The 24,925-nt window shown below is 49.6% G+C and overlaps 2 protein-coding genes across 2 annotated transcripts in view; one reads left to right on the top strand and one right to left on the bottom strand.

Annotated features, from left to right (window-relative positions):
* Xpo7 (exportin 7) overlaps positions 1-3,140 on the bottom strand; it is an 85,666-nt gene extending 82,526 nt beyond the window's left edge. The window contains exon 1 of the mRNA XM_052190985.1: positions 3,028-3,140. Within this exon, the coding sequence (XP_052046945.1) occupies positions 3,028-3,045 (18 nt within the window). The 5' untranslated portion in view covers positions 3,046-3,140. The remainder of the gene's footprint in view (positions 1-3,027) is intronic.
* Positions 3,141-11,436: 8,296 nt separating this feature from the next.
* Dok2 (docking protein 2) lies at positions 11,437-15,645 on the top strand. The gene is given in 6 exon segments (XM_052190991.1): positions 11,437-11,629; positions 12,584-12,865; positions 13,093-13,180; positions 13,926-14,086; positions 14,088-14,108; positions 14,631-15,645. Coding segments are annotated over 6 exon segments (1,239 nt in total). The 5' UTR covers positions 11,437-11,557; the 3' UTR covers positions 15,246-15,645.
* The last annotated feature ends 9,280 nt before the right edge of the window (positions 15,646-24,925 follow it).

Raw genomic sequence — 24,925 nt, 5'->3', positions numbered from 1 at the left:
CCCCCCAACCAGGTAATGCTTTGTAACTATATTATTCAAGGTTAGATCACACCTTTTAAGTAAGAAAATCATTACATTAAGGGCACTCTTCAAAAGACTCTTGACTATGACAATAACAGGGCTCACAGACAAACCAAGTATTATAACTTTTCCATGACTAAAGTTTCGCAGCACTTAAAATCTTCAATAAAACACAACCTGGCACACAGCTATAATCCCAGCACACAGAGGTGGAGGAAGGAGGATCAGAAGTTCAAGGCCAGCACTGTGTACATAGGAAGTTTGGGGTCAGATGGGGACTCCATCCAGCCCCTCACACACATACTGGAAAGAACCCCAAGCCCCTACATACCTTAGAAAAATAATGCCTTAAGATTTCAGAAGCGTGAGAAGATCTGTCATAACACTTACTTGTCATTAAGAGAAAAAATTTGCTCACCCTAGTGGTTCTACAAAAGTATAGATACACTCTGCATAGTTCTACACATGCAACTTCCCCATCGTCAGCTGTACACTCCTTTAGTAAGCTGTGTGATCAATAGTGTGATCAGGTACCTCCTTCAGAGTTCTGCAGACTAGTTTCTAACCAACCCGGGGGAGACACATGAAATGTGTCTTTTTCATGGGAAGGGTCTGTATTAACTACTACTATAAAGAGTCTAAATATCCAATACCAACACTTAGCTTGTTGGTCTAATAAAATAAAACCCAGCATGTCCCAGCACTCCAAATTAATTCAGAGTAACACATTATAGTCTTGAGTATGCTTCCCTTCATCTACAAGTTGATTAAGTCTTACTTTGGTCTACTTACTTTTGGATAGGTGGGAGAAAAACATCCTTCTAAAAAATGAGACCTTTTTTTTGTGGCAAAAAGGCTATGAAGGTGGCTTTGATGCATTTTGACACTCTAATAAGTAATGATAACAGTATTGCTTTAAAAAACCCTGGACTGGAGGGCTCCATGAAGAGACACTTCTTTAGGGGAGACAGAACCCACAGATGCGTACTCATTTAAAAATTAAAAAATATATTCAACATATATGAGGGCTTGCATGTATGTATGTATACCATGTGTGTACCTGATGCCTGTAGTGGTCAGGTGTCTGATCCCTGAGATATGGAGTTCTGGATATCTGTGGGTAACCATGTGTGTGCTGGGAGCCATCCCTTACCTTCCTCTCTATATAGGCATATACACATACATAGTTTTAAAACTAGTGACTTCTCCTGCACTCTCCAAAGCATTGTTTATGAGCTTTATTCTCAAGGCCCTGGGTTTGAGCCCCAGCACAAACAGAAAGTTCTGGAATACTCATTGCTCATCCCACCCCCTTAGCAGAAGCTGGGCTCAAAATTTAACAACAATTTTGGTTCACCTGGGTTTACTTTAAGCAAGTTTCACAGCAGTTCTGCGTTTTGGTTCTGTTCTCTTAAGTTCAAGAAGTAACCATACAGCCGGGGCGGTGGTGGCCCACACCTGTACTCCCAGCACTCTGGGAGGCAGAGCCAGGCGGATTTCTGAGTTCGAGGCCAGCCTGGTCTACAAGAGTGAGTTCCAGGACAGCCAGGGCTATAGAGAGAAACCCTGTCTCGAAAAAAAAAAGGAAAAAAGGGGTAACCACACTACCTACTTTTTATGATGAAAAAAATTCACATGAACACCTTCATGTCTTTGTAGTAGAAACAGCTACTACTGTACCTTCTACACTATTATCATCACCACTCTGTCAGGTTTTACTGCTCTTTCTGAAGTAGGCCACCACACTGCTTCAGAACAGGAATCTTGTGGTCTTCTATTTGTGGTTAAGTTTTGCGATATAATTCTACCCTGATAAGTCCCACCCACTCCAGAGTGCAACTCCACCAATCTCAAGCCTTCGAAGTGAGTCTTTTTTTTTTTTTTATCAGTCTCTTCTCTATCACAGAAAAAAGTAGAAGTCTCACCATTCCACTTTCTTTGAACATACTCAGAATAAGATTACTCTTAGAACTTGGATAAAGATGCCACACAGTATGCAAAGTAAATAAAGGCGACTCTGCTGGCGAATCTTTACTTCCCATAGCCTCAAACCTGTGGGGTTCGTTACATAGAAAATCTAAAGGTTCCTGACAATGGATTTGCATCAGTAACTGTCGGGAGTATCAGAAGCCCCAGATAGCAAAAACTTTACCTAGTTTGCAAGAAACAGCTTGCACTTGCTTCAGCTACTACTGGGTTAGGTGTGGGCTACTTTTTTTTCCGGCCTGTGTTATTCTATAAGGAGAAAGTGGCTTGGCCCCAAAGCATCCCCAGCTCAGCTCCCGAGCATGATCAAGACCCTTCCGAGGGCTGTCTGCACCCAACCCAGCAGCTCTGGTTTCAGACACACCCCCCTCCACCCCGTGTTTCACTGGAGGTGTGGGCGCTCAACTCCTAGGCTCTGGCCAGGGGGACGCGAGGGGAGGCGAGCAAGGCCTCAGCTCCCATTTTGGAGGACGGGGTGCTCGGGCCTCCTGGCTTTGCCAATGGAAAGTGGGAGCGGAGGGCGTTTCGGGGCAGAGGCAGAGGGCCAGACAGAGAAAGGGGTCTCTCGGATTCGGGGGCGTGAGGAGGAAGGCGACCGGAAAGAGTCAGGAGAGCGGGGTTCGCGTGGTAAGGCTCTCTTTTTGTTAATCACGGAGAGCCGGCGGTGTGACCTGGGGGGCCCCTTAGGACAGTCAGCGAGGGGTCCTCTCCCTCCCGGTTTGGAGGGTTCCCCAAGGGCTGCGCGGAGGCCTCGGGCCGCGGCTGTGCGCGCCCGCTGACCAGTCCGTCCTTCCAGCGCCTCGCGGGAGGCATGGGGCCGGGTGGGAGGGGATGGAGGAGGCCCCCGGTCCGGGAGGCGGGAAAGGCCCCGCGCTGCGGGACGGGCGGCGGCTCGGCGGCTCCGAGCGGCGGCGACGCGGCCTGTCGGGCCCCGGGTGGGCTCGAGCCCTGGGGCCCGCGTGCGCCCCGCACTCGGTGGCCCCGCTCCCGCGGCCGCCCCCTCCCCCGGCGCTCGCTCACCTGCACATGATCCGCCATTTTGCTCCATTCATGCTCCTCTCAGGCCCCCCCTCCCCCCCAGCGCGCACCTCGGCCGGGGCTGCCGCCGCCGCTGCTGCCGCCGTCGCCGCTGCGCCTGCGCGCTGGGGGCTCGGCGCTCTACGCTCGCGGCGTAGCGCCGCTCGGCTGCGCAGGCCCGGGCCGGCCGGTCTGGGTTGGAGAATGCGCAGCGTGGCTGGGACGGCGTAGAGGCGTGGGCAACGTCAGCGGCCCGGAGACGCCGGGTGGGAGGAAGCGGAGGGCCTTGGTAGCGCAAGGGAGGGGAGCTGGGGGAACAAAGCTTTGTTTACATGGGTTTTAAAGGGGCCGCGCTCGAACTCGCTCGCGGGCCAGCACCGCGTGGAAGTGGACCACGCTGCCGGTGGTTCCGTGTGCTGTCAGGGCTCCACCCTGCACTCTGCACCCGGGGCATTGCCTGCCACGTGCGGCCTGCTTGACTTGTCTCTGGACGTTCCTCCCCTAGGGCCAGAGACTTCCTACCTGGGATACCTGCACCATTCACGACTTCCAAGGACACTGTTCTTAACTGGGCCGCGATTGTGTTTGTGCTTTTCTAGCCTGTTCTACTGGACCATGGTCATTGTTTTCTGATCCGGGTTTCACCAACAACCCCAGTAGCAATCGCCTTGTTTTGTTTTTGTTTTTTTATTAATTCCGTCTTCTCCTCTATAAACATGGATATAGCCGCCAAATACTAATGATCAATAATGTAACAAGTCGCCGTTTAATCTTCCGAAATCGATTGCTACTTTAACCAGTGCTACAGGCAGCCCCCCCCCCCCCCGTCCCCGCCAGCCCCCGAAAGGGTCAGATGGGTCGGGTGAGGCAATGTTTGAACGCCGAGGCCGAGTCCCCATCAATTTACTGTGTTAATTTTCTGGGATAATGCCGATTCCTAATTTTCTATTGGATTCCACTCCGGTTTGTACTCAAGGCTCCGAGATTAAATCAGCAGGGTTTTGATAGCATTAGGTATTTTAAGTTTGCTAACAGGGCTACATCTGCCTTGTTTTGGGGGGCAAATGAAGGTGGTAGTGAGGCCCACAGTATTACTGTTGCGGATTTATTGGGCTGGTTTTCAGCAGTGTATCTTCTAGTTCGCAAAGGTAGGACAAGTAGGAACTACATTACCCAGACTTCCTTGTAACTGGGGTTCGGCCAGCAAAATTGACTCAGTGAAAGAGACTGACTCAGAAGATTTAGGAGGCAGAAGTAAGGCAGAGCTTTCAACTGTTGTTTCTGGCACGCTCTTCCTGTTAATCTTTCACTTTCTCGCCCTCTTTTCTCCCTCTCCCTCTTTCTCCATCCTTCCAGTAGCCAATCATTAATTCCATGAGTATAAATAGGCAAGGGTGTGTGTAGGGGAAGTAGTGTCGGGGGATTCCTGACTTTGTGTGACACTACAGTTGTAGATTCTTGGGATCTCAGTGGCAGTGACATTCTTCTTGACTCATTGATTAGGTAGCTTTTTGGTAGGCCAGACTACTCACAACTCTGTCCACTATTTCCTGATTCGTTTGGTTCTCCCTTTCTCTTAACCACCTTGCTCAAATAAACTTTCTTAAAATAAGCTTAGGAATAATCTTGATTATTCAGTCCTCCACAGCCTTCATCACCATGCCTGCTGAGTGTATATAATGCACACCCCACTCCGCTCCTGTCTTCTCTGCTGAAATCCTGGTCTGAGACTACATTTTTTTTAAGTCCTATTTTGATTCCTGATATAGTTTCCCTTCTTCCTGTATTTCTCCTTGGTAGCTCAGTCCCCATACCTCTGCAAAATTAACCCCACAAAACAGATCATTTACACTCGTTTTAAAGGCGTTGAGAGGACTCTTACTGAGCATGCGCTGTAGGTCTGACTTGCCTCTCCTGTCCCCCTGCTCGTCAAAATGCTCGGCTCGTTTCTGGCTCAGCTCTGCTCTTCTTGCTTTTGCCATTCATAACTCAGTGCCTTTCCGGTCCGAAGGTGCCAGGAACTAAACCCACTCTTTTCTTAGTGCAATATGTCTCCCTTATCCTGAAGCTACATAACAGGCCATAGCTCTATGCTCTTTTCTCCATATATGCCTAAGATAAAGTTTATAAAGTAGCCACAGTAAGATGAATAATAATAGATAAATAAAATAGAACAGTGACAATGTGACATTACACATTTTTTTAAAGGGTTGCTTGTTTCTGGAGTGTTCCATTGTATTCCATTTGTATTTTTGAATTATAGTTTATGAAACCATGGATATGGGAGGACCATTGTACATACTTAATGGGGAAAGGGCAAGGGCTAGCAATGAGAGTAGGGATGATACTGCCCTACCCCCTACAGTCAGGAACCTCGAGCTGAGGACGGCAGGCACCAGATCTGTCCTCATCCTCATTTCTTTGACCAGTCCATCTTTTTCATGTCCGCGACTCTCTGTCCATTTTAATGCTTTCTCTGGTGTGCCCAGAGCTGCCCGTGGGGTAGCTGTCTTTACCTAGAAGATCTTTCAGAGTTACCTAATCCCTGAGTAAAGGGGCCAAGAGCCGCCCAAACCCCACCTGTCCCTCAGTATGGACTATGGGAATTCTTTCCTTTGTTTCCAACACCGATGCCTGGAGACCCGGAAGTCCTCCAATTCTCTGCACCTCTGTTGTGTCTGGGCTCATGTGGCTCCGCAGAGGCCAAGCAGAAGGTATTGTGGTTAGTGCCTCCCGGACAGGATTCCCATCTTAGCTGGGTGAAGTTCAGTTTGATGGAAGATGTGTTCTTAGTAGATTCTAGCTCCTTTCAGACTATGGCTATGAGAAGAGTCTCAAGCTTCCGCAGGCCAGGGATGGGATCGGGGTGAGGGTGGGGGGGAGGTGTGTCTGGAATATGTGGGGTCAGGTTTAAAAAGTTTCCAAGGAATCTGGTAAACTCGGGCGCCCCCTTGTGGTTCCGAGTAGTATATATCCCGTTTCCCTACTGGTTGGAAGGTAAGCAGGATGTTTGAGAAAGTGTCCTTGGCATTCCTGTGAGGCATGTGCTGGTGAACTCCACCGCACTGTCACACCAGAGCCATCTGATGATAAGAATCTGTATCCTTTTTATGATCGTTTTTCTTTTGATGCTTTCAAGTCACAGTCCCATTGTGTAACCCTTGCTAGCTTGGAACTCACTATGAAGACCAGGCCAGCCTTGAACTTACTGCAATCCTCTTGTCTCTACCTCCCAAGTGTTGGGATTATAGAATCTGCACTTTGGTTGTTGTTGTTGTTATTTTTGTTGTTGTTTTGAGAGAGAGTGTCTCTGTGTAGGCCTGGCTGTTCTGGACCTCTTTCTGTAGACCAGGCTAGCCTCGAACTCACAGAGATCCACCTGCCTCTGTCTCCTGAATGCCCAGATTAAAGGCATGTTCCATTACTGTGCAAACCTACATTTTAACAAGATCAGCACATTAGAGTTTGAAGGCTATTGGTCTCTCTCCAAGAGGCAGAGTCAAAGACCACAGAGGTAGACCAGACTCTCTAGAGCCTAAGTTCTTTTTTTTTTTTTTTAAGGATTTATTTATTATTATATGTAAGTACACTGTAGCTGTCTTCAGACACACTAGAAGAGGGCGTCAGATCTCTTTTACGGATTGTCGTGAGCCACCATTTGGTTGCTGGGGATTTGAACTCAGGACCTTCAGAAGAGCAGTCAGTTCTCTTAACCACTGAGCCTTCTCTGCAGCCCGAGCCTAAGTTCTTAAACTCTTGAGTCAACTCCATATCGGATCTTGAAACTGAACATGGAGGGAGAGGGAGTAGCAAAAAAAAAATTGGCAACTGTAAAAGGTCTCTGGACATGCAAAACTAAAAATTAATTCAAAACCACATGTCTAATGAAGCTGGGGGAATTCTGGCCGCGCTCTCTGTTTTTTTCTGTGAGACTTCATTGCAGCCACAGTTCTGAACAGACAACAAGCTCACTGCTGCTGTGTGCACCATCAGACCCTGTAATGCCGGAAAGACTATGCCTTAGTTCAGATCCAAAATTATCATATACCATGAATTGATGCATCTTTATCTGCTGCTATAGAAACATAATGGCTTAATAATAGAAAAACAAAACCAATATTTTCCTACAATCCTTCCTCAGCACCTATAAAATTAGTGTATCCTTGGATTATATTATTAGAATATTTTATTTTAAAAACTGCTTTTTGAGTTGCTCACTTGTTTCACAAGAGATATTACATGTATTTTGACTTGGGATTTGCATAAAATTTCCAATAGTTTCTGATATGACCCTAAACATACCAGTGCCACTTTATACTATGTATGTATGTATGTATGTATGTTTGGATGTATGCAGTTGTGGAGGTGTCTTCTATATCAAAGGCTTACCTTGTCAGCTACTTGTGTAGCCAAGGATGACTTTGAACTTCCAATCCTCCTGCCTCCACCTCCCAAGTGTTAGGATTCCAGGTATAGACCACCATGTCCAGCTGTACTATGTGAGTGTGAAGTGAATTCTCAGCATTAATGATTATAAAATTGGAATAGCATTTACCTCTGAAAAGCACTGAGAACCAGAGTTATGTAAATTGATACTGTAGTAGCACCTGCAATTCCTGGGGCAAGATGGGACATGGAGAGAGGAGAATTTTTAAAAATTGCTCTTCAGTACTGGGTGTGTGGCTTGGCTTTGCCTGAGCCGGAAGACTCTGGCTCCCTTTCAGGGGCTCTCCAGTCCACCCCAACTTCAGTTCCTTCCTTGTCGGTGAGGAGGTTGTGGGGACTAATTGATTCATGAGGTATCCATGTGCTTCATCATCAAATATTCAGCCGTCGTGAAGGTGTTGTGTGAAAATGAGCAAGGGTGGCCATCGCAGTATGTGAGTTTGCTTCTGCTTTTATAGTTGTGGTTGTGAGCCGAGCCTTTTAATGGCTGAACCATCTCTCTGGTCCTGCTTGTCATTAATGAATGGCAATGCATACACCAAACACTTTAATGTTTAAAGTTTATGATTGGTTATCAGTAAATGCTTGATTTGTATTTCTGTTTTATATACCTGAGCTCAAGTAAAATTCCCCAGGTGAAAATGATTCAGAAGCAAAGAGTCTACGATGCTCTAAAGGCAGAGGCGGCCACGCCCTATTTTATACTCCTAGCCATTTCCCAAATCGTGCTCTAACTCCATGGTTCTCCTTTAGTGTTTGGCCCAACTTGCTAAGGTCCTGGCAGAAGGGTTGAGGGCAATGAGCTGGACTCCACACCTCCAAACCCCAGAGCTCTCATGTTCATTTTTCCCAGCTGTTTTGGTCTGCACCCACATCTACAGCAGAGAGCTTGAACAACATGCAACTGAACTGCTCAGTAGAAGAAATGGACTAAGTTATATAAACACCCTTCATAGGATTGCTCCCAGGTCTGGTACTCAGGTTTCTCTAAGTACTCCATATTGCTTCTTCAAGTCACCTGGCTCTAAGGTGAGTTTATCCATGGAACATTGCTTTCTCCAAAAGAGATTCTCTTTCTGCATGGCATCTGAATTCTGATTAGGGCCTGAGAGAAGTTGTGTTACAGATTTGGGAAGATGAGTCCATGGCTAAATGGCTTGCAGTGCACGCCTGAGGACGAGTTCAGATCTCCAGAGTGTTTGTAAGTCGCTATCATAGTAGTGGTGCCTTCAATCACCGCAGGCACAGTGGGAGGCAGATGCAGGAGAATTTCCAGAAACTGCCATTCATGGGCCAGCTACTTTGACTTGTGGGAAGGCAAACAAGAGATCCTGCCTCAAACAGTGTGGGAGGTGAGGAGGGATACCTGAGGTTGGTCTCTGACTTCCACAGGTATGCTTGTATCTCTCTCTCTCTCTCTCTCTCTCTCTCTCTCTCTCTCTCTGTCTCTTTCTCTCACTTGCGTGTGTGCATGTGCATGCACGTGCACACACACACACACACACACACACACACACACACGTTGAAAAGAACTTGTACTAGGTAGGCACATGTATTAGAGACTAGCCCATGATATGTAAGACTCTGTCTCAAAGATCAAAGAACAACCAATGAAACAAACAAACAAAAACCCAGTTGCATTAACAGTCTTCCTGCACCCCTTACCAGTTCTGTGATCTCAGATAAGTTGCAAGCAGGTGTGCTTGTGCCTACCCTGCCTCTGTCAGAATAAAACATGGCTGGTGAGACAGTAGATGGGAAGGACCAGTCTGGGCATGGAGGGGTTCTGAGAGAAGGGGTTAGCCTGGGCATGGAGGGGTTCTGAGAGAAGGAGTTTCCGGGAACAGCAGAAGGAATGACTCAAAGTCAAATCATGGGTCCAAGCCCATGACCTGTGTTCTGCTTGCTACAGCCTGCTTCTCTCTATGTTCTGCTTGCTACAGCCTGCTTCTCTCTATGTTCTGCTTGCTACAACCTGTGTCTCTCTATGTTCTGCTTTCTCTCTGGAGATTTCTCACATATCTTCTGCTTGCTTGCTGTTCTAAGAGTTCTCTCTGTCCACGTCATGCTTCCTTGTGTGTGTGTGTTGTCTGTCTGTCTCTATGTGCATATGTCTGCTTACTCTCCAAGTAGTTCTCTTTTTATCCTAAACATTCTCTGGCTAGCCCATCTCCTGCAGAACGCATGCCCAGTCTCTTATTCCACACATCACTCCAGTCTTTCCCTCCAGGCTTCCTTAGATTACCTTATGAATTGGCACCCCATGACCCCAGCCCTTTGATTCTTAGGAGACAGCAAACATACATATTTTTCCTTTTATTTCTTTCGTTTAAAAGATTTATTTATTTATTATATGTAAGTACACTGTAGCTGCCTTCAGACACCAGAAGAGGGTGTCAGATCTCATTATGAATGGTCGTGAGCCACCATGTGGTTGCTGGGATTCGAATTCAGGACCTTTGAAAGAGCAGTCAGTGCTCTTAAGCACTGAGCCATCTCTCTAGCCCCCCATTTTTTTCTTAATATTGCAAAAGAATTCAGAGATCTGTCTGCCTTTGTGAAGAATAGACGATAAGATAGTTAGGAGGGGCACTGCCCTGACCACACTTGGGCCTAACTTCCCTCTGTCCTAGGCTGACCTTGAACTCAGGAATCTGTCTGTCTTTGTATCTTTCTTTCTTTTTTTTTCTTTTGTATCTTTCTGATAAGCTGACTAGTGTCCCTTAGATTCATGAAGCCCCTCATAATTCATATTGTATCTTTATATTTTGCATAGTTGAGAAATTATATTTATTTTTAACTCATGCATTTAGAGTTCTTTCCCATAGCCTTAAGTGCTGTCCTGAACATCTCAGTTTGCCATTTTTCCAGAAGACACAGCAACACCTTTGCCTCCTAGACCCAAGTTGTCTCAGATTATCATGGAGTCACTAACATTGACCGAGAGGACCTTCCTCAGAGGAATGTGAAAACATTATTTCACAAACAAGCCTCATGCCCAGAGCAGCCATGGACTCTTGTGGAGGCTCACACCAGGGCCCTGTCCCAGGGGTAGGGCTGTGTCATGTCACTCTGTCTCCACCAGGGCCACACCAGGCTCGGCAAGTATAGAAGAACTGGGAGTTCTGAAGCTCCCTTGGTTTAAGGTAAGTTCCAATTGAACCCCAAGTGTCTGTGGAACACTCGTGAGGAAGGGGGCCAACAGCTGAGATGTACCTGGAGAATAAAGCTCTTTCTGGAGAGAATGTTCTCATTTCCAGAGTCTCCATAGGGTTGTGTATTGTATGTGCTGTTGGCAGGCAGGAAATATTTTCATACGAGGCGTGTGCATGTCTGTGTGTGTGTGTGTGTGTGTTATCTGTCTGCACATTCCCAGGTATTATGGCTCAGGGTGCCTGAGCTGGGACACTTGGGCTCTGGGCTGGTGGCCTTATAGGCCCTTCAGACCATCTCTACCTTCAGTTTTCTCTCTCTCTTTTTAAAAGGTTTATTTATTTATTTTATGCTTATGAGTACACCCCATTGCTCTCTTCAGACAAACCATAGGAGGGCATCAGATCCCAGTACAGATGGTTGGGAGCCACCATGTGGTTGCTGGGACTCGAACTCAGGACCTCTGGAAGAGCAGCCAGTGAGTGCTCTTAACTGCTCGGTTTTCTCTATTCAGTGAGTAGGTTGTGGTGACTTTCCAGCCCTCACACTCAGCATCCTGCCTGAATGGCGAACCCTGGCTCGCTGCTGCCTTTCTCCAACAACTTGGTTTTGGGGGTCTCTTGGTTCTTATGGCTCAGTTAGTCCTTCGTACCAGCTTCTGCAGAAGTGTGAAATTTGGCTTTTTTTGGAAATTGCATGTTACTCACTGGAAATGCAGGAAGGAAGCTTGATCGCGAACTAAAAAAAAAAAAAAAAAAAAGAGGCACACAGAGAGCAAGAAACCACAGGCCTATCAGCCTGTCGTCATCAAGCAGCTAGAATAGTGTAGAAAACTCTAGGCAGAGAGGAAATGAACTAGAGAGAAGGGGGAACAGGCCCAGAGAGAGAGGAGGGAGGGCAGAGGCGATGGCCGTGGCGCGCTGAGGCTGCTGCGATGGTCAGGATGGAGGAGATGGCCGTGAAGCAGGGCTTCCTGCATCTTCAGCAGCAGCAGACCTTTGGCAAGGTAAGAGTAGGGTTGGGCTCTGGCTGGGCGGAGTGCCCTGGGGGAGGGCCTCCTTACTATCTGGGGTAGAGGGGTATGTTAATGTCCCTGACCCTTCTGAGACCATGTGCCCCACCAGTTTAGACAAGAACACTACTTGGGGAAGATGTCTACCCTCTCAAGGTGCTTTGCCTCCTAAACCAGGCCCCAAATGGCTCTTTGCTGAGGGCTCTTTGTCCTTGCCTATGGGGAAGGAAGCAGATGCTGACATCATCTCTTCTCTTTCTCTCTCTCTTTTTGGTTCTTTTGCTCAGTATTGAATTTGGGGGTATCTTGGGAGGGTACTGAAGGAAGAGTTGGGGGGCCAGTTCGGGATGACAGCAGAGGTTCCTCTCACCTTTGACTGCTACTAAGCTGTGGCCCCAGGGTGTTCCAACCGCTTCCTTCCCTAGCCTTTGAAGGAGAAGCCCCTCTGCTTCCTACTGTTACCCAGCTGTGCTTACCCCACCTCTGCCTGGCCCTGTCTAGGTCTCTGTCTCTCTGTCTCTCGTGGTCCAATCCGTTAATCAGTGAGACAAAGAAGGAGGGGAGTTGGGAATCTTTGGAGCCAGAGCCTTCCTATGAAATGAAGACGTGTCCCTGGTCTAGGCTACCCTCTCCTCACTGTTACTGTCTGGGCTGGGTAACTTTTGTCCCCACCACCTGGCAGATGGGCCTGTCATCTTCCTGGACTCTGTGTCCATAGGACATTTACTGTGGCCCCTGACTAGCCTGAAGATCTTGGCTTCCTGGCTAAGCTCTGTCATTCCATGGTGTCTGTCTGTCTGTCTGTCTGTCTGTGATATTTACCTTTTCTCCCCATCCTGAGTGGCTGCCCCAGCTCCCTCTCGCTCAGTTCCTCTTCTCCCCTCTCATGACCGTCTCTCCATCTCCAATGGTTCCCACTTGGCCTCTACCTGCCATACCTGGACTCAGAAGTGGCGCCGGTTCACAGCCGTGTTATATGGAGAGTCTGGCTGTGCCCTAGCCAGACTAGAGCTCCAGGATGGCCCCGAGAAGACACGGCGTGGAGAGGCCACTAGGAAGGTTGTCCGCCTCAGTGACTGCTTACGGGTAGCAGAGGCAGGCAGCGAGGCCAACAGTCCCCGGGACACTAGTGCCTTCATCCTGGAGACCACGGAGCGTCTTTACATGCTGGCAGCCCCCTCAGCAGAGCGCAGCGACTGGATACAGGCCATCTGCCTGCTGGCTTTCCCGGTGAGGGGCACACAGGGCACTGCGGGCACACAGGGGAGGGCAATGTTAGATACTTCCTGTGGGCAGGTGGTAGAAGAAACAAAACTCCTTTTTAGGGAGTTCTTCCTTAAGGGAACCTAGTTTGAAGTGCACCCAGAACCAGCAGGCTGGGTGTGCACTGAAAGCGTGGGTCAGAGGGAGGCCTTGAGGTGCATTCTGGTGCTAAGACCTGGGACCTGCCTCCTCAGGGGCAGAGGAAAGAGTCACCAGGACTGGAGGAGAAGAAGGGCAGTCCCTGCATGGAGGAGAACGAGTTGTACAGCAGCGCCACTACAGGTGAGGGTTGGGGCTGAGGGGCACTCAGGGCTGGAGGAGGAGGCATGGGCGGGCTGCAAGGTCAAGTCTTCCTGCCTTGTGGTTGCCCTGGGCCCGCTTATCAGCTTCTCTTCCTGACGTCTTGGGGTGACTCAAGGTTGTTGGAACCCTGCCTGTCCCCATGTCATTCACCCTTGGCTCAGCCTGTCCTGACTGACTGAGGCTGAGGGTCTTGCTCTTGACTCTCTCTTGTGGGTTCTGAAGTGATTGTGTGAGGAGAGCATGACTTTGTGTCTGGTGTGCCGGGCGTCCCGTGGATAGGGAACTGCCGTGCTGATAAGGGAGGCCTAGTTTTTGCTTTCTTTGTGCTTTCTACACTGCGGTCCAAGACGCAGGAGAGAAACTCTTCCTTTAAGCTCCACCCATGGGAATGGGTGCTGGTTACCGGAGGGTCTTAGGGTCAGGTTTCACCAGCAGCTTAACAGCAGGGACTTGGGGAGAGGTGATGCCGAGAAAACCAAGCTGTGACTCTGGCACCAGTGGCAGGAAGGATGTGGGCCCAGTGTTGGGGTGGCGTGGCTGAAGGCATGAAGGATGCCTTCCGGGGAGAAGGCGGTGTCACAGCCTAGGTTTTAAGATCTGTGGTGGGATCACAGGTAGTGGAACAGGTTTTTCTTGAGAATTTCTGGCATGCTTACCAAGGGTGGGTCGGTGGAGAAGCAGCTCACTGTCCCCTGAGGCTGCCTCTTTTTCTTCTCCTCCCCAGGGGTCTGCAAGGAATATGCAGTGACCATACGACCCACAGAAGCCAGTGAGCGCTGCCAGCTCCGAGGGTCCTACACTCTCCGGACCGGGGTGAGTGCCCTGGAGCTGTGGGGTGGCCCTGAGCCTGGCATACAGCTCTACGACTGGCCCTACAGGTTTCTTCCGACGCTTTGGGCGTGACAAGGTGAGTGAAGGGCTGAACTGAGCTGGCTGAGGCCAAAAATGAGTTACCTAAGAGGAACAACCAGGGAGGGGCAGAGCACCAATAAAGAGAGAGTGGGGGGAGGAGGAAGGCCATCGGGAGACAGCAGACCTGGGAGGGGAAGGAGTGAAAGCCAAGAGGCCTAGGTGAGGAGAGAAGAGGTGGAGAAGGCCGGGGAGGGATGAAGAGCTGTTGACATTTTTTGAGCCTCAGTCAGCTCACACACGGAAGGGAGGGAGAGGAGAGTTCTCGCCAGGTGTGGTGGCACACAGCTATGATGTCAGTGGAGGAGGCTGAGGCAGGAGATGACAGAGTTGAAGGCCCTGCCTGTGCCACATAGTGAGAACCTTTCTCCAAGTAAACAACCAACCCCAACAACCAGAACGCAGTGGCAGAGGGACAAGGGCTCGAAGAGAAGTTTCTGGTGCCAGGGCCAGAACATCGACATGTGGGGTGGAGGTCCACGAAAGAACAGCTCCATAACCCCTCTCCTCCTCACTATAGGTGACTTTTTCCTTTGAGGCTGGCAGACGCTGCATCTCTGGAGAGGGCAGCTTTGAGTTCGAAACACGACAAGGCAATGAGATCTTCCAAGCCCTAGAAAAGGCCATCGCTGCCCAGAAGAATGCCACCCCTTCTGGGCCTCCACCCCTGCCAGCCTCAGGGTCCGTGATGCCCACTGCGCTGCCTCGACCCGAAAGCCCCTATTCCCGGCCCCACGACTCTCTGCCTTCTCCACCTCCTGGCACACTGGTGCCTGGCATGAGGCCAGGGGGCCCTGAGGGGGAGTATGCCGTACCCTTTGATACAGTGGCTCATTCCCTGAGGAAGAGCCTCAGGGGCATCCTGGCAGGTCCTCCTCTACCCCTTCCTGATCCGCTGTATGACAGCATTCAGGAGGGCCCTGTGGCCCCTCTACCTGACCACATATATGATGAGCCCGAGGGTATGGCTGCCCTGTCCCTCTATGAAAGAACACAGAGGTCCTCAGGGGAGCCATGGAGGGAGCACACCACTGCTGATGGGGCTCCCAATTCCCTCCAGCAAGACTCCTCTGTGCCCGGCTGGCCACAGGCAACTGAGTATGACAATGTCATACTTAAAAAAGGCCCAAAGTAGGGGATGGCCAGGAGGTGAGATATGTGGTTCCCAGGGAGGCCTTTGGAAGCTGTGGAGGGGAAATGGGGGCTTCTGGTAGAGACCTCTGGTTCCTGCCCTTTCCTGGGCCCCAGGCTTGCTGTGCTGTAGTTGTGCACTGTGTGAGTCACTAACCTGGAGCAGGAAGAGGGTCTGGAGGGACCCACCCTCCTCCTACGCTTTTCCACTTCCTCCCACTGCCTTGGGTCTAAAGGGAACTGGGGCCATTTCTCTGGAAAGACAGAGGATTTCCACAGATGTGCAGGCCTCCTGCCTACAGATGCTCTGTCCCTGGGACAACCTGGCTTCTGCTTAGGAACGAGGACGGCTCTTGTCCCTCTAGCTCCCAGAGTTTTCTAGACATTAAACCAATTTCGAACTACTCCTTTGTGGCCTGGATCCTGTGAGTGGGGAGAACGCTGGGGCTGACCTGCTGAGTGCTTCTTCCCCTGGCTGGGATGCTTTCCCTGGGCCTATGCCGGGTCCTCAGCATTTGTCTACAGGGTCAGAGGCCCCAGAAGGTCGGGACCCTAGGAAAATGTTTATTTTAGTTTGTCTTTTGTTGCTATAACTGAATGCCACAGGCTAGGTAGTTTATGAAGAAAAAAGATTTTCAGGTCATGGATCTTAAGGCTGGGGAGTCCCCGAACACAGAGTGTTTGTGGTATCGAGCGAGGGCCGCCTTCTTGCATGATAATACCACAGTGGACATGACTCATCAAGAAGAAAGCAAGCATACAGAGAGAGCAGAGCTCGTCCCTGGATCATGCACTGGCTTGAGTGACTTCATTCATGTATAAAAGCAGCACCTTTGTCGTCCAGCCCCACATCCTGGTCTCCACATCCATGAGCATATGACTTTGGAGAGCCCGTTTTCAGCATATGAAATGTGAGGTCCATTCAAAGCGTGAAAAAGCCTTCAAGGGTCTACTTGTTTACAAAATGGCAGTGGACGTGTGAGGGCTGATGGCAAGTCTGGATTGTGAGAGAGACTTAGCATGTGACAGGGTTTACATTTATTTCCCGTTTGTGTTTACGGGCAGGCAGGGAGTGTGCCACAGTTCCCGTGGAGGGGGAAGGGCACTTGCAGGAGTTAGTTCTCGTCTTTCATCGTGCGGCTTCCAGGATGGACCTCAGCTGGGTGATCTTTCCCTGCTGCGCCATCTCGCGAGCCGCAAGCCCTGAGTGGCTTTTTGTATCTTTTATGCACTAGAAATAAGACTTACCTGTCGTGTGGCCCGGGCTGGCCTTTCCTAGGACTTGAACCCCCACCCCCACTCTCCTGAATGTGTATATGTGTGACGTTGAGACCGGGCACAGATGTCTGTCCTTGAGAAGGGAATGTTAAGGGCCACAAGAGGTGGCCCAAGGCTGTGCTTCAAGCAATAACTGTCCAAGAAAGGCTTCATAGCAAAAGGTGTGTTTGAGGTGGACTTTTCAGGGTGGTAAGGAGTTTGATGGTACTTAAGGGGTCTGGAGAGAAAAAGGAGAGAGAGAGAGAGAGAGAGAGAGAGAGAGAGAGAGAGAGAGAGAGAGAGAGAGAGAGAGAGTGTTTTGGAAGGGAGTAACAATAATGAAGCTACAGGAGAAGATCAGGAAACAATTGGAGACTCAGAATGAACTGAGTCACTGTTCAGTTGTAATGTTGACTTAGTGATCGCAGGAAGCATCCATCCGGTAGAAATCACATCTGAATGCTGAACTTTGACCTCTCCCCAGTTGATCTCTGGGTGGGCTCCTTATCCTCAGTGCCCGATGGCCTCCAATCTCTTGCTAGGTCAGGTGTGCCACATGCAACTTTGACTTAGGATAACATGAACGAGGTCTTATCAGCACAGAAACCTGCTACAGGAGGAGGAACGACTTCTGCAGCAGCAGATTCGGAGTCCGTGGTGGGAGGCTTGTGGTTAGTGGGAGAAGGAAGGGACGTTTGAAGCTTTTGGATAAGGAATGGTACAGGAATACATTTCGGACAGCAGCTCGGGAAGCGGGACTTGGGGGTGAGAGAGAGCTTAGAGCCTCCACTAAGGGGCTCCTGGCCCTCAAAAGATGTTACAGTTAGCTCCTGCTGGAGAAGGGACCTTTCCAGGAGACACTTACGTTTCAGGTAGTGAAATGTAGTAACCTCACATGCTGAGGTTAAGATGGCTACAGTAGTCAGGGGTGTGTGTCTTTAATCCCTGCCCGCTGGAGGCAGACAGATCTCTGAGTTCAGGACCAGCCTGTTCTACAAAGCAGAGTTCCAGGGCAGTCAAGGCTACATTCAGAAACCCCGTGTCGCAAAACTAAAAAACAAACAAACAAAAAAGCAAAAAAAGACCCCCACCAAACTAAAAGGTGGCCGCATTACATCCAGCCACAGTGAGGTTCTAGCGTCCAGGAGACTAGTGAGCAACAGACAGGCAGATCGATGCCTTCAAGACCCCGGGTGTGTGGCCTCCTAGGTTTTGTCTCAGGGTAGCTTTTGTCAGTTATTAACGGAGTAAGTAAGCTGGAGCAGGTAAGAGGTTCTCTGCCTCGTTTGTCTGTGCCAAGCTTTGCAGTCAATTTGCGGGACCAGTTCCCCAAGGCTCCCAGGCTCCTCAGGACGCAGGGGAGGAGCACTTGGGGCGTGAGTCAGGTAGATGCTTTGTGTCTCCAAGCAAAGGAGGCCACATTGCTAATTTCCTCACGTGGCACTTGGCCGGCTCATCCCGAATGTGCCCAGCAGGGGGCAGTGTTAGCCTGCGGAAACTGCAACTAGGGATTAAGCTTGCGAGGCGCGGTGGGTGCCTGGTCCTGAGGGAGGAATTTCTCTACCTGAAGGATCTGGGGGGCGGGGGTGGGGAGGCAGCTTCAGGAGTCTACATTTTAGAGCGGGTCCCTTCGGACCCTTGGAAGTGTGGACACGTTTTCAAAATATGGGCTCTTGAGCCGATCCCTATCTCTGCGCCCTTCACCTTCTAGAGACAGAACTTTTCTGGTTGCGCTACTCTAAGATCACGTGATCTCACCAGGGGAAGTGGTGGGCAGCTTGACTGGGGGAAAGTGGAGTGAGGGGGTTGGTAGCTGCGGAAGCAGAGCATTTGGGGAAGCTGGGAGGGGCAATGAAAGTCTTTAGAGGGCTGTTGGGGAAATGCTGACTAGGCTTTGAGCGCCCTCAGAGGAAACGAGCCAGTGGGTGTGTCCCATTCTGCAGGAGCTCTGAGGGCCTCTTAGCTAGCTTTAGCTGTGTCTGTGTCACCGTGATGGTGCTCCATTCATTCAGTAATACTACAGAGCAACTTCCACTTGTATGTTCCCCTCATTCAGAAGCTGGGAATCTGGAAGGTTCCCCAACCCCAACTCAAAGGAGCTAGCAGTGGGGAGCAGCAGAGGTGACCGCTGATGGATCAGGGAGAGAAGCAGCTTGAGAAAACCCATGGAGGCAAGGCCTCCTCCAAGAGGAGCTGAGCCACCCAGGCGGCCAGGGTAGGAAGGTAAGGAAGGAAACAGACCTGCCATTGTGGGGCAGAGCAAAGGATTTACAAAGACCCTACCACCCAGAGAGGTTCTCTGGTCTCAGGCAAGCTGCTTGCTCCCTGTTGATACTATGAGAACCTTAGTTGTGTCTAGGACTCCCATACACTGACTTAATCTTCTAACTGAACTGGTAGGTTGCCTAATGAATGGACATGCTCTGAGAAATTTGTCACTACGCATTGTCAGCACTGAATTTTCTTTTATTAATTATCTTATTTTGTATTTCTCGTTTTCTTTAAAGATTTATTTATTACATGTAAGTACACTGTAGCTGTCTTTAGACACCAGAAGAGGGTGTCAGATCTCGTTAGGGATGGTTGCAAGCCACCATGTGGTTGCCTGGATTTGAACTCAGGACCTTTGGAAGAACACTCAATGCTCTTAACCACTGAACCATCTCTCCAGCCCTAATTATTTCTTCACTTTACATCCTGACCACAGTTTACCCTCCTTCCTCTCCTCCCTGTCCTTCCTGCCAATCCCCATTTACTTCTCTTCTGTTTCTCTTCAGAAAAGGGGACCTCCATCAATCAGCCCTGGCAGATCAAGTTGCAGTAAGACTAGGCACATCCTCTTTTATTGAGGCTAGACAAGGTAGCCCAATAGAAGGAAAGGGTCCCAAAGTCAGGCAACTGAGTCAGAGACAGCCCCTGCTCCTGCTGTTAGGAGTCCCACTTGAAGACCACTCCACACAACTGTAACATGTGTAGAGGGCCCAGGTCAGTCCCATGTGTACTCCCTGGATGTGGTTTAGTTTCTGTGAGCCTCTGTGGGCCCAGGTTAGTTTCTGTGGGCCCTGTGGGCCCAGGTCAGTTGATTCTGTAGGTTATCTTGCACCGCTGAATTTTTACACCTGCGTGATATATAACTGCATACTGAGGATACATGGTATGTTTGTATGTTTGTATATATGCTTATATATGTCTGTGTATAAATATAATTTATACTATTTGCTATATAGAATATAACCTACATATGTATAATTTATATATATTCTATGCAATCACAATATATCTATAATATATATGTTATAGATACGTATGGCATAGCCTGTTTCACCTAGGATACAAACATGTAGAGCTTTGTTGTATGTGAAATACTGCGTGTGTTGGTAACACAATGGTATTTGTGTATATAAACACCCAAGAAGAGGAACCATAAACATACCGGGGAAGAGGGATTTTTTTCATCAGCTTTAATCTTACAGGCTTTATATACAGCTTGCCATCGACTGAGACGCCATTGTGTGTCACACAACTGCACCATTCAGTGACGTCAGTGCAGATAGGAAGGAGTTCAGGTCCCCAGCTTGGAGGTGTGTACCCAAATTCACTACTGCCGAATGCTGTGTCACTCTTTCTTTCCTGACTTTCCCATTCTTCTTTGTTTCTACTTTCTTTAGAGTGTATAAACTGTGTGTGTGTGTTGGCTGATCTGGGTAAACCTGCCCCACGCTTACAGTGGGGATGCCCAGCCCCCCTGGGAGGTTCCACCGCAACTCTCAGCATCTGGAAAGGCCCTCTCTGCATGAACCTCTCTGGCTTACTCAGCCTTCCCTGGGGACTCTCCTCAGGCTGCTGCCGCCACCACTTTTCAGTCTTGATGCTAACCAGCCTCCTGCCTCTTGCCTTCTGGGCGTTGATTCAATTAACCAAGGTGCCCACCTCCTGCAAGGGCCATTTATAAAATCAACTGGGGCAGCTGCAGAACCTCAGGCAGGGCAGGGCTGGGGAGATAGCGAGCTCAGAGGAGGAGGTGGAGGAATCCTGGGAGGGGTGTCTGATCTGATTAGGTGTTAGGCTGGCTTCTCCCTGGCAGGAGGCTGTACATCATTGCTTGGCTTTGGTCCTCTACTGCCTGGCACTCCAGGCAGTGGCCATGGTTGGTAGGGTGAAGGCAGTGGTATGCAGAATGTTCACAACACTTCCATTTTTGTGGAGTGCTTGGGACAGCTCCATGGTGTGAGCTGGGCACGCAGGCCACAACTTGACTCCCTGGGTTCAAGTTCTACCTCTGCTCAACAGCAGCTGTATCTTTGGCACCTGCATCAGTTTTTGCTGGTGGAAAAGGAGAGGGGTAACACGTCACCTCTTTGAAGTTTGTGGCAAAGATAAAAGGAATGAAAGAAAGCGTAGCTCCTAGGACAGTGCCTGGCACCTGCTGAGCTCTGGTGTCCACCACAGTCTTATTTGGCCCTCAAAACGGCAGGCAAGTAGTGCTTATCTTATTAATAGGGTCACTGGGCCATAGGCAAGCAGCCTCCCCCTGGTCTTGGGCTTTGTAGGGGTGGAAGGATTTGCCTGGGGGAGAGACAGAAGGGTTCTAGAGAGCAAAGAAAGGAGGAAGAGAGGTCAGGAGAGGCCAGGAACGCATTGCCAGCGGCCTTTCCTTTGCACACCAGGAGGGGGAGTGCGGAGGACCGCCTCAGCTTGGAGAGAGGTTCTCGGAGAAGGGGTGTTTGAGCCCCGTAAAACTATGACTTGAAGTCAAATTATGGGTCCAAGCTGGCAGCCTAAGTTCTGCTCAAGACAGCTTTCCAAATTGCTCTAAGTTCTCTAAGCAGTTCTCTTTTGTTATTCTAAAAATTATCTGGCTAGCTCATCTCTTAGAGGTCAAAAGCCTGGCGTTTTATTTTACATAGCAATTCAGTCATTACCTCAGGTTTCCTTTTGATTTTCTCATGAATCTGCATCCCCTGTTCCTTTAGATCGGTGAAGCTCCTTATACAATTTATATTTTGCATGGTTGAGAAATGATATATTTTTTTGAACTCATGTTTTCAACGTTCTTTCTCACAGCCTTTCGGGCTGTCCTGAACGCCACAGCATTCTACCTTTTGCTGAGACATAGAACACATTCTTGCTGCCCAGACTCGTAGGGTCTTTGATTATCATGGAGTCATTAACGTTGGCAGAGAGGACATTCCTCTAAGGAGAAATGTGAAAATATGTGCACTATTATACAAACAAAAGGAGGCCCATGCCCTGCTGGCTCTGTTCCAGGGGGCAGGAAACCTTGTCACACTGTCCCTTATATGGCTATTCTGAACTCAGCAGAGGAGGGCAGAGTCCTGTGGGTGAATCTGGTGCTCACATGATCTATTATGTGTAGGAATGGTGCCGCCAGGCAGCTGCATAGGTTAGAAGAACTTGGCTGGAAGTGAAACTGGAGGCTAGGCAGCCTCATGGAAGCACCCCTTTCATGCACACAGCATCCACTCGCACCAGGCAGTGGGCACTTTGGGGCAAGGGAGCTAGCCTCTGGGAAGAAGCACCAGGTGGCCCCGGCTAGTGCCACTTGCCAACTGGTGTGGTCTGTGCAGATCCTGGGACCACTGCCCTGAGGCCAGAGAGAGGAACTGGGGGAGATGAACGAGGAAGTTGAGGAGGAGGCACATAAAGCTTAGACACTGCTTGGAAGCCGAGTCTGGTGAGCAGGCCCACAATCCCAACACAGGGGAGGCCGGGTGGGGGCGGGGGGCGGGTCAGGGTTGTTAGTTTGAGGCTAGCCTGGACTACCTAGTGAGAATGTGTCTCTAAATAAAAGAATGGCTGGATGGATAGAAATAAAAAGATAAGGCACACAGAAAACACTTAACACAATAGTTTCTCTTCTTTCCTCTTCCTCCTTAATTCTTCCTCGCCTTGCCCTCTTTCTTCTTTTCTCTTTTTGTGTCCCCTCAACCCCTTTCTTTTTCTCTCATCACAGTCTTAGATCTTACCTTGTAGCTCAGGTTCACCCTCTTCCTGCCTGAGCTTCCTAGAACTGTAAGCATGCTCTCAACTCTGATTGAAAGGGCAAATACATGTCAGCTTTTTCTTGAGGTGGAGAAACACAGGCACTTCTCAATGGTTCAACAATATACAGTGATGGTGCTCTGGAGGCTGGCCGTCTAGAAACTCCTCATCCCTCATTCCTGCCTGTCAGGAACTTATGCTTATCTTGCCTAGTGGACCACCGTGTGTGTGTGTGTGTGTGTGTGTGTGTGTGTGTGTCTGGACACAGGGCTAGCATGTACTCTCCCAGCTTCTTAAAATGTCCTCCTGTGAAATGTTTAGAGTGTCCAATGCCTCAGACTAAAGGAGGCTGCCGGGAGGTGATGAAGGCGAGGATGGCCATGGCCTGTCTCTGGAGCCAGGGCTCGACTTCCATGCTCTGGAGTTGTAGGGGGCACAGATGTACCCCAGGCGTGGCTATGTTTCCCCTCAGGTGCCCACGGTTTTCCCCAGACTCCTCTCTTTTCCTTACTTCATGCCTACTCAGGTTAGAGCTCTCTGGAGGCCCCTGGGGCTGAGAATGCAAGGGACAGGATGCCTGAGTTTGAAGGGGCCTTAGCAACCCTCTGGCTTGCAGCCTCACTTCCCACCGAAGGAAACAGAGGCCTCATGGGCCTCCCCATCTCTCTCAGCCACATTTACTTTTTTTGAGAACCTGTGCTGGATGCAGAGAGCAGAGCCTCTAATGTGGAGGCCTTGGACATCCACAGGGAGTTTGTGATTTTCTACATGGACAGCACCACAAAGATGGGGGACTCCTGCTCCCATATTCTATTTTACTAAAAGGACAAGGATTCTCTGAGCAAGGATTTCTTCCCTTTGCAACATCACTGCAAGTCCCTAAGCAAATGCCCCGGGGTGTGTGAGGCTTGTGTTAATTAAGGACAACCAAGACCCAGGCTGTTCATTTCCTGCTGGTCACCTCACTGCTCTGTACCAAAGGCAAGCTAGGTGTACCTGTGGACATTGTCCCGTTCTGTTTTCCCTGGTAATGACCCCCGCCCCCCGGTTGCCCTGTGCTGAAGTCCCCAAGGAGCTCTTCTTTGCAGGCCATTTGAAACAGGGCACAATAACCTGGCCATTTCCCACTAACGTGATCACCAACTCCAGATGAGTGGTGTAGGCTTGGAGGAGAGAAGGCAGAGGCTGTGTGGGAGGTGAGTTGGGGTGGGACGAGTAGAGGACAATGTGGACTCATGAAGAATGGGCGTGTACCAAAGACAGACAGACAGATGGGCAGACAGACAGAGAGATACAGGCAGGCAGAGAACAAGAGAGAGAGAGAGAGAGAGAGAGAGAGAGAGAGGGATGGTGGAGGAGGGGAAGGAGGAAGGGAGGGAGGAAGGGAGGGAGGTAGGGAGGGAGAGATTGTAGAGGCACCTGGGACTGGGGGTCATTTACAGGAGACTGGAGAGCAGCAGCTGATATAGAAGACTCTGCCTCAGAGGCTCTTTCTTACCTCTCTCTCTCTCTCTCTCTCTCTCTCTCTCTCTCTCTCTCTCTCTCTCTCTCTGCCCCTCTCTTCTTTCTCCTTCTTACTCTTACGTTTACTCTTATTTGTGTGTGCACGCTGGGGAGGGAGGTGCATGCGCCACAGCATGGAGATTGGAGGATGACTTTCAGGAGTTGTTTCTGCCTCTTTGCTGTTGAGACAGGATTTCTCGTTCCTGCCGCCGTGACGCCGTGACGTGTACTCCACTCGGGGCCAGCTGGCTCTCAGCTTCTCTTGTCCCTGACTCCCATCCTGCCTGGAACTATAGATGCTGGCCATCACATCTGGCTTTTTCTTTTTGTAATGTTGGTTCTGGGACACTGAAGCCATCATCTCACTGACACCCCTGCCCCCTCCCCCCCAGCCTCCCAGAAGTCTTTCCTCTGGGAAATAGAACAGCTCCTGAAGCTGCGAAGTGGCTGGAGAGGTTGGATTGTCTGATCTGAGGGCTAATCTTGTGAATTAAGAACATGGTCCTGTTGTCGCTGTGACATCCAACTAGCCGGGCGGTGGTGGTGCATGCCTTTAATCCTAGCACTTGGGAGGCAGAGGCAGGCGGATTTCTGAGTTCGAGGCCAGCCTGGTCTACAGAGTGAGTTCCAGGACAGCCAGGGCTGCACAGAGAAACCCTGTCTCGAAAAAACCAAATCCAAAATAAATAAATAAATAAATAAATAAATAAATAAATAAATAAATAAATAAATAAAAGCTAACTCTCTATTAGATGTATATTGTTAAAGATCTTTTCCTCTTCTGTGGGCTGCTCCTTTGCCTGGATGATGGTATCCTTTGCCATACAGAAGCTTTTCAGCTTCATGATATCCCTTCCATCTATTAATTGCTGGTCTTAGAGCCTGTGCTATTGATGTTTTGTTAAGAAACGTTGTGGGGGG

This window comes from Apodemus sylvaticus, chromosome 8 (assembly GCF_947179515.1).
Source record: "Apodemus sylvaticus chromosome 8, mApoSyl1.1, whole genome shotgun sequence".
NCBI lineage: Eukaryota > Metazoa > Chordata > Mammalia > Rodentia > Muridae > Apodemus > Apodemus sylvaticus.
Note: the sequence above shows the minus strand (reverse complement) of the source record. Positions and strands in the feature narration are given on the sequence as shown.